This window comes from Chelonia mydas, chromosome 9 (assembly GCF_015237465.2).
Source record: "Chelonia mydas isolate rCheMyd1 chromosome 9, rCheMyd1.pri.v2, whole genome shotgun sequence".
NCBI lineage: Eukaryota > Metazoa > Chordata > Testudines > Cheloniidae > Chelonia > Chelonia mydas.
In genome coordinates, this window is record NC_057855.1 from 11,773,589 (window position 1) to 11,786,097 (window position 12,509).

The following is a 12,509-nucleotide window of genomic DNA, read 5'->3' on the forward strand; positions in this document are numbered from 1 at the left end:
ATCCCTGAATAGACAGGGGCTCTATTTTACAGCGATAGCCACTCCATAGTTTATGGACTCCAGGAGGCCACAGACCAGCTGTTAAAGATATTACACAAAATCTATATTGTGAGGGAGAAGGTGTTTTCAGAATCCAAAACTGTTCATTTTCCTCCCACTCTAATTAAACAGTGACAAATCTAAAACAGGTGATCAGGGTTTTGTCAGATACCGTAGCACTGATTCTGCTCTTGCTTACACCAGTATAACTCACCTGTCTGCAGTGGAGTTACTCCTGATTTATAATGGTGTAAGTTAGAGGAGAATCAGGCCATCCTGATCAAAGGGCAGTATGAGGAGAAGAGAAATCATTAAAAGGTCAAAGCAGGGAGGGAAATGAAATCAGCCGAACCAGAAATTCCAGGAACAGTGTAACCACAATAAATATACCTCTGCATGTATGACCGCAGCAGCGTAATTCCCAGGAGGAAGTACATCATAATGGAGCACACCATCATAGTCAGTCCTAGGAGTATGGCCCGATCTTCTCCTGCTTTCAGAGCTGTGACTGTTTTCCTTTTGTCCAGTAGATCGTGATCCCTGATTTTTTGGTAAATATTTCTGAGGTTGAAAATAATACATTCTTATGTGAAGTTTATATTTAACCAGTGAACCCTCTAAAGGGTGGGTAGTTCCACCACCACTTCCATCTCATGCGTGAGAAAGGTTCCTCAGATGTCTTTTTCAGTGGATTCATTCTGACCTGGCAGGGAATTAATTCACTTCCAAAATATTTTACAGTCATTCCTGAAAAGGTAAAATCCTTATATTGCAAATATAAACATTTGGACACTTGGGCCAGCTCAGTAAATCCATCTCTGATGTATCATCGACTCCAATGGAATTACTCCACAGTTGAATTTTGACCCATTAACTCCAACTCTTGCCCCATTCCCCTGAACATTATTAGGCATTTTGCTGGGTGTTTTCTTCAGGGCTAAGTTCATTATAGTAGCCAGGCCAGAAGACAATATTCACCGAGAAATGTCTGAGGGGACCTCATAACGCATTCTTTCTCATTTGCCTATGGGTTAGTAAAGGAGTCTGATTCAAAGCCCATGGACGACAATGGAAGTCTTTCCATTGACTTCCATGGTCTTTGGATCAGGCCCTTATTTTCTATTTTTGAAATGTAACTCATGGGAATACCTCTTACGCATTACAATTAATACCCTATCTGAAAATTATCCACCAAAGCTACTTTTCCCCTGCAATTAAGAAAAATACAATAAACTATTCTCCCCTGCAGCTGAGAAAGTCCTTTTCACTTCCTATGTCCTTTCATCTCCAGGCCTTTGATGATTCAAAGGTCACGGGGACAGAGTGACAGGGGAGGGATGTACTTGAGTACATTTCAAACACACTCAAACTTTGTGGGTTTAAAATGTACTTACAAACCTGAAGCTGATCATAAGCTTCTGTGTTTTCTGTTAAGATTCTTTTGAATCTTCCAGGCAGCACCCGATGCATGTAAGCCGCATACCTTTGAGCCTGGGCACCACCATAAAATGGCCATAGTAGTACCACCCGGAAGTAGTTCATCTTCTACTGTCTGCAAAATGGCAGGTGAGCATCAGAATGAGCATTATTTTGGGTTCTAACAAACCTGCAACTCATCTAAGCTGAAACTATCACATTTCATTTGTTCTTATTAGAAAAAACCAGTAGCATGTAATCTACATTAATAGATCAAACAATGCAATTTCCAACAGCGTTGCTATTACATACAGGGATAATACTGCAATCATTTTAAAAAGAATGGTTTTGATGGAAAATCATAAATGGGACCTCCAGGAAACAGGAAAATAATTTTACCACAGGTCCCCAAACCTTTGCAATACTTTTGATGAATCTAAACGGAGTTTGAGTTTATAGTGAGAACCAAAACCAGAAAAGGCACATGAGGTTTGGTGTTTTGTAGCAAAAGTTTTGCCCAGCTCTTGTTAGAAACTCTCAAACATTTCAACATACCTAAAATACAATGGGTAAAATCCTGGTTCCACTGAAGTCAATGGGCGTTTTGCCATGGACTTCAATGGGCTAGGATTTCACCCCTCCTCTCTACGTTTCTTCTATTACTACTGATATGCCAACTGTTTTTTCTTTGAGCTTTTCTAGTCATTACCTTCTCCAGATAACAATTTTCTTTCCCAAGTTTATGAGTTCACTTCTAATTTACTTCCTTAGATTTCCAGGGTTTCTCTATAAAACCTGGTTCCTTAAAGACTTGCTACTATTTCCTTTATTGGAAACTAAACAGTAATTCAGCCTATTGAGATTTTTTGTGGTGTTGTGGGGAATCTTTTGTGATTTTATTGGATGCTGTTGCCTTCAAAGAACTGATGTAAAATAATAGTCAGATGTTACACTCCTTCTATTATTTATCAAAATGTATTTAACTTTGATAGCTGCTATTAAGATATGCATTGCTTCCAAATGAAAGTAGGCAGTAAGGTACCAATAGTCATACAGTTCCAGAACATTAGCCAATCACACAGCTTGACTTATGTCAGTCTGTAGATGTAAACCAGACACAGTGCAATCAGTCTCTAATGTCACCAGAACATAAAAGTGATTTAAATGGACGATTTCAAAACAAACAGCTAATTGAAAATACTTACAAATGTTTCCCATGTGGCTTTTAGCCAAGAAGTGTGCAATGAAAGGTAAAAAGTTGGACTATAAGGTATGTTGTAGAAACAATCTACCTACAAGGTGACTGGAAACCGAGCAGTGTGTGGGGAAAATCTGCCAGTTATGTTTTCAAGACCCCGGGGCCACGGAGAATAAGCATCTGCTGATGAGGTCATGTCAGAAGCATTGACAACTATTTTTCTGTTGCCATTGTTGATGAAAAGCCCTAAAAAAAAGATGGAATTTGATGCATTTTATGTGATGTCTTCATCCCCTGAATTGCTGCTATAAGTGAGTGTGGGTAACAGTTGAACACTGAGCAAATATATGGCTAGACGGTGACTTGAGGCACGGATCTGAGAATGTGGTGGTGTGTCAGATGCACCAATGCACGCAGCAGCTCCAGGAGATACAGCACTAAGTATGCTCCCCTGCTTCCCCCTTGCTCCAGCGGGTTAGTGGGGGAACTTGCTGCTGGTCGAAACCGGCAGCAAATTCTGATGCTCTCCCTGCACCAACCAGAAAAAGTAAGAGGGGGTGGAGCCACGAATCTGTGCATTCCCTACATTCCTGGCCCATCTTTTGCAGTGAAAGCAGTCAGATGGTATGTAGCACCTGTTTACATCTATGAACCCTCACTCGATGCCTGGGTAGCCTGCACAGTGGCATAATGGGAGATCTTACCCACATCTGACTCGCTTGTGTGGGTGTGTAGTCCAAATCACAAACTAACCCATAAACCGCATGTCCTGCCACCAGCAGAAGCACCACTCCCTCATTTCAGCTGGAGTAGCAAAGTTATTTTACTGGGACAACTGTCCTTCAGGTCAACACAATGGACGATCCTACTAAAATCCACTCTGTAGTATGTGGCTGTGTGATGGAGTGGTTTGGGCATATGTGTAATATGTGCCTCTCTGTTGGGTGGGATTTGTCAGATGTGAACCATTAGCACAGTGGAGGAGCTGCTGTCACTGGGCCGATAGAGAGCTATGCTTAGGCAGCTGATTTCTGTTCCTGTTGCTGCTTGGACACAATGAGCTCACTACTGCAGTGTGTATAAATGGAGTCACAGATCAATGCATCCCGGCCATTACATCTTGATGATTCACTCTAATAACTGAGCTCATATGATAACTCTCCACATGTCTAATTGTTTTCTTTAAAGTCCCAAGCATGAGAACATGGGTTCTCCCAGGTCCTCTCTCTCCCTGTGTACAAAGGAACTTAATGTAAATGAGCCCAGGTGGACAAAAGGTCTTTGCTCCTCCTACTGTTTCTCAGTTGCCATTTCCACCTGATAAATCCCCAGGTTCTCCTGTCAAATGGCTCTCATCTGATGCAGCTCGGATGACTGCACACTCTGACGTGACTACTACGAGAGAAAAATTACACAGGGCTGTGTTGTGTAGGATGGGGGTGGAGCAGAGGGAATCTCTTCCTCTCAATTCCCAGTATCTCTGCAGTGTAGTCAGCACCTTATATGATATCTGAGTCCAGGCAAGAGCTTAGGGAGACCCTATGCAATGAAACTAGGCCGCACAGGCTATGTCTTGGCAGTCTGGGAACTAGAGAGACAAGGAGATCTTCAGGGTCTGTTCGAATCTAGTGGCTTGAATAATGAATCCTGTTTATGTTCATTACAGTCAAGAACTGTTCATTCTCCATCACAAAGGACACTACATCCTCTTAGCACCAGCCACAGTGATAGGAGGGGGCCTTGCCAAATGCATCCTTCTATACACTAAAGTCTCAGGGGTCTGGTCTTCTGACTTGAGGGTGTGGTCGAATCAGTGCTCCTGTGCATATGCTGAATTTGTCACATACATTAGAGAGGGGTTCATATTATATCTTTTTAAAAGGAGAAGCAGGGTGTGCTAGAGGGATGAATGGCTCAGAGACCCTCTAAACAGCCAGCATTACTCCTCTCCACGCATCTTACATTTTATATGCAAAATCTTGCCCTTACTCAGTATAGCCATGTATGTGCTAATTCCTACATTCTCTTTGGCAGCTGAGAACTCGAGATCCCATCCTGAGAGGTGTTGATTGTTTACAAAACTCAACACAGTCCTTAGGAGCTGTGGATGGTCCCAAATAGGTCCCAAATTGGCAGGGTCTGGGCGCACTGAAGATGTGAGGAATAGGACTCTCAGGATTGCCCCCCTAATTCAAGTCTCCCATAGAAAATCTACAATAATTTACCAGCCGAGCTAGAAGGACATACTTTGGATTTTGAAAACAACCACGAATCAGACCAAGAAATCTCATCCTTAATGGGTTTAATGGGTTAGTTAATTTAGACACTTCCTAATCTGACAGCATGGTCATGCGGATGTCAGATGGGAATACACATGTGCTTGTATTATTCTAAATAACTTTGAATCCCGATTCAGTTCTCTGATATCACAGTTGTTATGTGGATATCATTCAAATTACCTCATGCCAGGCGTCTTTAGTACCTGAAATCCTTGAATGTAGAGGTCAAATCCAAACCTCCCTCTCACCTGCAAGGTTCCTGGTGCTAAATGCTCAGTGACCTTTTTGCTCAGCAGCCTCTGTCCCTTTCATTTATTTAAAAAAAACAGCACATCTGTATGTGGTTGCATCATGTTTGTTGTAATGAGAACTATAGTAACACAAGCAAACTCAACTGGGGGCCTGATCCAAAGCCCATTGAAGTCTATAGAATGACTCCCATTGCATTAGATCAGGCCAAACAAGGTCACATAAAACCCTCCAAAAAGACATTCCTCAGGTTTGCCAAGCAAAGGAACTTGGGCTAAAAATAATAGAAGACAATTGAGAAATGACCGAGGGCTTAAACAGCCTTCTTTAGGGCTCCCAAAACTTAAAGGGTGACATTTGAAAAAAACAATGTCTAAAATGAGCATGCATTATATGCAGTTTCCAGCCTTACTCCTTCAAATACTTATGCCTGTGAGTAACTTTACATGAGAGTAGCCTACTCATGTGTAAAGTTGCTCAGGTGCATAAAAATGGTTGCAGGATCGGAGCATTAGGTGCTTATTTTTGAAGATACGCCCCCTCAAAAGTCTGTGGTTGTGGGGTTTTGTTATGGGAGCATCTTATTGCTCCATCCCATAATCTCCCTGTATGATGCCTGAAAAACAAATTCCTATGAAGGGATCATTTTTGGGGGTTGTTTCTCTATAATTCACTCCTTATTTGAGATGGTGATTTTGCAGGTGACCTTGTATGTACTAAAATCACTGCAAAGCATAGAGTTCCTCCTGTTAGCACTCCATTAACTCCTCTCCTTTTGTATTTCTGAGACCGTAGTTGAGATGCTCTGATTTCGGTTTTCTATTCCATCCCATTCACTCTCACAGAATATCATTTATTACTTGCATGGCACTAGGAGCACCTTAGATATGGGTGTACGGAGATGACTGGGAAATTAACCCAGATCCACTGTGTCAAAAGCAGCAATGGTAACTACTGTCTTGCCAGTGCAAGGAGAGGTGGTAACTGTTGTACGTGTAATGGCAGCTGCTGATCACAGAAGGCCATCAACGGCTCCCACTGAAGCCAATGGGAAAACTCCCATTGATAGAGTGACCGTATTTCCCTACGCTGAATACAGGGCACCTGGTAAAATTACTTGTATTCAAGCGAGTTCAATGGCAATCAATCAGAACTATGCAGTACAAACATTTAAATTAACATCAAGTTGACTGAGCCCCTGTGAAAAAGAAATACTGCGTAATTGGGTTCTTTTTATTTACCTTCTTATCTTTAAGGCTTTAGGGTTCACATGGGGAGAGGTGACACAAACACACACTCCCGTACACCTCTCCCATATGGGGGGGTGACCGACTGACCCGACCCTCCCTGGCCGACGCTCTCCACCCTCCATGCCTGGGGGAGCCCCTGGGACAGACCCACCTCTCCTGGTACCTGGCGCCATGTCTTCCCAAGGCAACACGTGGCGGGGGTGTGTGTGTGTGTGTCACATGTTCCCCTCCGATTTCTGCCAGGGTTCACACCAGAATGTGGCCAGCAGCAGCCTTTCGGCACTGTGCGGGAGGGAAGGGACAGGAGCTGCTTCCAGCCGCAGGGGAGTGGGGTTGGGGGAAAGGGATGACCTGGCCTATGTCTTTGAAGAGCTCATCTCTCTCCTCTCTGCCATCCCCCCAGCTGAAAGCAGCTTGTCCCTTTCTGCCCGCATAGTGTTGCAAGACAGCTAACACCTCCAGGCTGCTGCTGGTCACCAACATAACCCAGCTGCCTACTTTGAGCAAGAAGGGGTTAAGCCCTAAGGATGCATTGTGCACTAGGGCCCAGGGTACCTGACTGCAGAGGCTTCAGTGAACCCAGCCAGACAGGTGGCTCATCAGGGGAGGGTGCCTAGAGGATGGAGCAGCCCCATGCTCCCTGGGGGCAGGACCCAGGGCATGCGGGCAGTGGGGGTGAAAAGGGTGCTAAGCCCCTGCTCGGGGAGCTGCTGTGGAGCCTGCAGGTTCGGGGCATGACAAGGCTGGAAATTGCTTCCCCTCCCGCCACTCCAGAGCTTAGCTGAGGGGCAGAGAGGCTTCCCTGTGCCAGTGCTGTGCGGGGCTTTAGCACATTCAGGGCTCGGCTCCTCCTGGCCAGTTCCCTGGGCCAGAAGATCTTGGGCTTTCCTGGGGCACCAGCCCATCCTTAGAGGTTTTTAAGGTCAGGCTTGACAAAGCCCTGGCTGGGATGATTTAGTTGAGGTTGGTCCTGCTTTGAGCAGGGGGTTGGACTAGATGACCTCCTGAGGTCTCTTCCAACCCTAATCTTCTATGATTCTATGAAGGAACCTGCCGGCCAAGCTGTTGGTGAGCTGAGCACTCCAGTCACAGGCTGGTTCTCTCCACAGCACTGGATGCGCACCGCGGGGGTGGCGGGGGGGGGAGGAGGAATATGGAGGAGTAGCAGGGCTAAGGTGTGTGTGAAGGGGCAAAGCAGAGACAGGATAGCGAGAGGGGGAGCACGTAAAGGGCCGATGGGTGGGCAGCCGAGGTGACACGTAACCAGCTGACACCTCGTGCCGGCCTGCACTCACCAGCCACCGCAGCTCACTGCGCGCAGCCAGTGCCAGCCGGAAACGGGACTGGGGGGGCAGGGTCCTGCTGGATGAGAGCCGGCACGCAGCGGGGGCTGTGCTGATGGACCAGCGGGGGAGCGGCCGGCTCTACGCGTTCGAGCTTTGCCCCGCCACCAGCCTTGCAAACCCACCCCCATTATCGGCCACTGGACCCCCCCCCCCACTCACCGCTGGTGGGCAGGCAGCTGGCGAGCAGGGATCCGGCCGGCAGCAGGACCCACCAGTACTGATGGGGGGAGAGACAGAAAATATGGGAAAATTTGCCTATCTTTTTTTTAAAAAAAAGTCAGGACACCTGTAGATGGGCTTAAATATGGGACTGTCCCTTTAAAAATGGGATGTCTGGTCACCCTACCCATTGAACTGAATAGAAGTAGCACTGGGCCCATATTGCTGCTGTTTCCTTACGAAGCAGAATATAATGAATGTAATCAAGGCATACTGTAGACAGTGTCTCACTCCCTTAGACGCCTGAATTGTCTGTGCTGCTGGGTTACAGCGTATATCCGACACTGGATGCAGGTGGTATTGACTGCTGAATAACTACCCAGCGCTGGAAAGAACTGACTGTGTCTCTTTGCAGAATGGTACGAAGGGTCTGATTGTCAAAAGTGCTGAGCACTGACAACATCAGTGGGAGCCCGTGGGAGTTGTGTGGGGCTCATTAAATCAAATCTCCTGTAAATGTCCATAACAAGGCTAACCTTGGACAGCCCTTTCCAGTTCTGGGTATAAATACAGAAGAATGTATTTTTTCAGACCAATAAGCATTTAAGGGGGACATTTTCAAAGGCACAGAGGGCAGTGCCTTTGAAAATGCCATAATCCCACTGGTAGTCAATGGGAATCGGGTGCAAAACTGGCCGCTTTGCCTTTGAAAATCTCCCCCTAAATATTTTACAAAAATACAGCTATATAGGACCAGATTTTCAGAAGAGCACAGGCTCCACGTGGGGCCAGATTTTCAGAAGAGCTCAGCTCTCATTTAAGCACCAAAATAACTGGGCAGATTTTCAGACGAGCTCAGGAGGTTTGCTGCAGGTTGAGCACCTAACCCCGAAGGACATTTTCCAAAGCAGAGGCCAGCCAGCCGCAGTAATATCCCAGTAGAACCCACTGGGGTTGTGGATGCATTTATCTCTGTTTTTGCTTCAGCAAGGGCTGACTTTTTGTGATTACATTTCATAGCCAGTGCAAGGGGGATGGAGGAGAGAGAAAAAAGGAAGAGAAAAAAGGGAAATGCAACCGAGTGGTGGCGAGAAAGGTCGCCTGGCAAATCTCACTACAAACAGGAGAGGTTTTGGATGGATGGGGCTGGGCACTAGCGAACAATTGTTCTCTCATCAGTGATATTTAACTTCTTTCATTCCCAACTGAGCGATGCCTTTGTCTATGGACTTTAAACCTCTCCCCTCCTTCCCTTTCATTCTCTTGTATGTAATTCCCAGCTGCTGAAGGAACTCTAGTAACTTGCACTGTTCCTTTGTCTCCTTCAACCAATCCCCTGCACCAGCACCACTCAGATGAGCTGGCCTTTTCATAATAATTAGCTCACTCTCATGCCCTAAGTGATTGTGCAATACCTATAGGCTTGGAAGGATTAGATTTGCATCGGTAAATATCGGCAAACATTGATTTTGCTGCACACGCACAAACTGACAAAAATATTTCTATCTAAATTTACAGATAGGCAAGTAAGAAAAATTGTGCTTGAGAACTTATTACAGTTTGATTTCAGGATATTTACTTTGTATATTTTGACATGTGATGTGGACAATGTGTGTATTAATGGTTATAAAGCTTTAACTTTTTGAATCTCAGCTATTGCCATTACGTAATTACTGTCTGACCACCCCCCATAAGTTCTGTGAAAATTTAAATTGATAAAAACTGAAAAAATGCTTGAAACCCATAATTTTACACAACCGTGAACATTTAAATTGGAAAAAAATTGAAAAATGCTTAAAAATTAATGCCGTTATCCATCAAAATTACAAAACAAAATAAAAATCTAATACTGTACTGCATGTCCTCTCTATTTACACACACACACACACACACACACCTATGACAACTCTCTAATTTCAGCATGTGCATCGTATCAGTGGGATGCATGGAATTTATTTAGAGTGGCGTTCTGGGTTGGACAGCAAAAGTGTTGGGGAGAGTGTTGCTTGAGCAATGGTAGCTGGAGGCATGATCCTGCAGAAAACAGAATGTCGTTGCTAGCCTTGGTGGTGGGGTTGTGCTCATGTGTGGTGACTAGCACATCTGTAAAAAGGTTCAGGGTGTGCCAGCCTCAGAACCGAACTCCAAGTGCTAGTGACCGGGGGGGCGGGGAGAGACCAGAAGGACCTTGGACACACATCCAGCATGTCTGATCAGACCCCTTTTGGGGTGCTGCACCAGAAACCCCCTCCATTTATCAAGCAGTTCTATCCTAGAAGTCTCTGGCAGGGGAACACTGGGGGGCAATGGCCTCTTGCATCCATCCCTCCCTCCCTCTTCCCCCTTCACAACCACCTGGGGAAAGCCAGGGTCTGACGCTTCAGAGAGACCCCGGTTTAAAAACCACAAAACACAGTAAGTGCCATTGCAGTTTACCTTTTCTCGTCATGTCTGTAAGATGTGGAGGTCCGGCCACTGGTCCAAATAAACATCTTAGAGGATTGCCCAGTGGTGCCTTTCCTTACTGTGGAGGTCTTGGAGGGATGACGGAAGGACCTAGAAGGAGAGGGATAGTCTCTGTCAGTATTCATTTGAAACACACCAAATCATGTTGTGTCCATCGTGCTAAGTTCCCGGGCCTGGATTCCTATCCACTTGGCAGTGCTCAGTGGGCTCTGTGCCAAGGAGGTGGGCCTTCTGATTATTCGAGGCGATATGTAAAATAACAGAGATGCCCTCTTTGTACCCTTCCAGGAGCTTTGCTTGACACAAAGTTATCTTCTACTTTTTTCTCTCGCTCATTTGTTTTGCTAGCACTGGCTCACATCAGAGATAAGATGTCGTTTCCTTGCCTGTGCTTTACTGCCTGGACAAACGCTTGCTTTGCTGTTGGATCAACCTTGCACACACTCTGGAAAATGAAAACTTCACCTTGGGGTGAACTTCAAGCGCTGGCTAAACAATAGGCTGGAATCTTTTGCTGTTCCCATCACTTTTGTATGCTTTCCTCCTTGGCCTGAGACCTCTTGATACATTTGTTCTAAGCAGCCATAGATTTTAAATAATTATGTGAGCCCATGATGTATTCAGAATGCACTGATCTGTCACCAAACTCATAGTTAAATCTAACTGCAGTTACAGTCCCTCTCCCAGCTGGCATTCTGATTGGCGCTGCTTGAGAGAATCATAGCAACTTGACTAGGTGCTCCATTGATGCATGCAGAATAAATGTTGAGGACAGTTTGTTTTCCTTTTTCTATTGCTCATATAATGGATTAACTCTTTGACTGCCAGGATTCTTAGCTGGCTCTTAGGCACTAATATAATAAACATGATTAATAAGATCAGGATAAGATCATCCATGGGCTGATCTTTCTGGTGAGTCTCTGCCAGCATTATACCTTTTCCCCAGCACGTCAACATGATGTATATTAATTAACAGGTTATGTATCTGTTACAGTTCATTATGGGCTCAGTCCTGCAACCCTAAATCAGTCAAAATTCCCAGTTGGGTACCTTGCCTCAGTAAAGATGGAGTTGCAGCACCTGGAGCTATTTATTCTTTTGGAAGTCTATCTGATATCACTATAGACTATAAAAGGATTTATTGTTCCAAACCTGTTTAGCTGACAGAGTCATGGTTGTCTTAGAAGCAGAACCAGGATTTTGTTTTTTAAATGGGCTTCAATTAATTTCCTCCTACTGTCCCCTTAATCTACACTCCCTTCAGCAAATTCTCCCACTCTTAAGATTTATGTTTTCTTTCATACCCCCAACCCACTGCCCGCCTGGCACAACCTCCCACTTCATGTCTGCCAAGCAGGCTCTCTATCCTCCGCCTGCCATAGCTCCTTCCTACTGCCTTCTAATTTACAGTGATTTCCCTAAACACTCTCTGAGCAAAACTGCTGCCCGGGGCTTTCTCCTTTCTATGGCAGGGCATGATACCAGTAGCATTTCATTTTCAGAGCTTATGATTTAAAGAGGGGAGAAATGTAAAGGAGTTTTGATCTAGGGTTTTGGTTTGGACTCACTTCTCTCTTTTAATTCATCTCTACCTAGGTTTGCCAGGATCCAATTTACTTCTTTATAATTTTGATGGATGTTTATTTTTAAGCATTGTATTTTTTTATCTATTTGAATTTTCACCAGATTATGGGTTTTATGTATTTAACATGTTTTATTGCTTTAAATTTTCACAGTTGTGGGAAATTGTGGCAGGGGGGAGTCAGACAATTATTTAATGACAGTAGATGTTGAGATTCAAGGAGTTAAGGCTTTTTAACTGTTAAAGCACAAGTTGTCAACCTCACCTGTCAAAGTATACAAAATAAATATCCTTAAATCAATCCCTAATAAGTTCTCAAAAGAATGTTTCTTACTTTGCCAATTTTATTTATCATCAACAGAAATATTTTTTGTCACTTTGTGTGCATATGGAAAAATCAATGTTTACCAACATTCACCGATAAAAAGCTAATCCTTCCCAACCTAACTATATCTCAATTGGTTCTGAACACTCATCCTTACAAACAGGTGACTTAATGATGCTCAGCATCTCACCAGATCGGGC

At 44.5% G+C, this 12,509-nt stretch overlaps 1 protein-coding gene across 6 annotated transcripts in view; it reads right to left on the reverse strand.

The window, feature by feature from the left end:
* KCNMB2 (potassium calcium-activated channel subfamily M regulatory beta subunit 2) overlaps nucleotides 1-12,509 on the reverse strand; it is a 229,007-nt gene that overhangs the window by 16,228 nt on the left and 200,270 nt on the right. For 4 of the 6 annotated variants that reach the window (XM_027819365.3, XM_043522794.1, XM_037909379.2 and 1 more), the window contains exons 2-3: nucleotides 10,373-10,492; nucleotides 430-600 (exon numbers count right to left, since the gene is read on the reverse strand). In XM_027819365.3, the coding sequence (XP_027675166.1) occupies nucleotides 430-600; nucleotides 10,373-10,492 (291 nt within the window). The remainder of the gene's footprint in view (nucleotides 1-429; nucleotides 601-10,372; nucleotides 10,493-12,509) is intronic. The other 2 variants (XM_027819366.3, XM_043522796.1) reach the window with 1 other exon arrangement.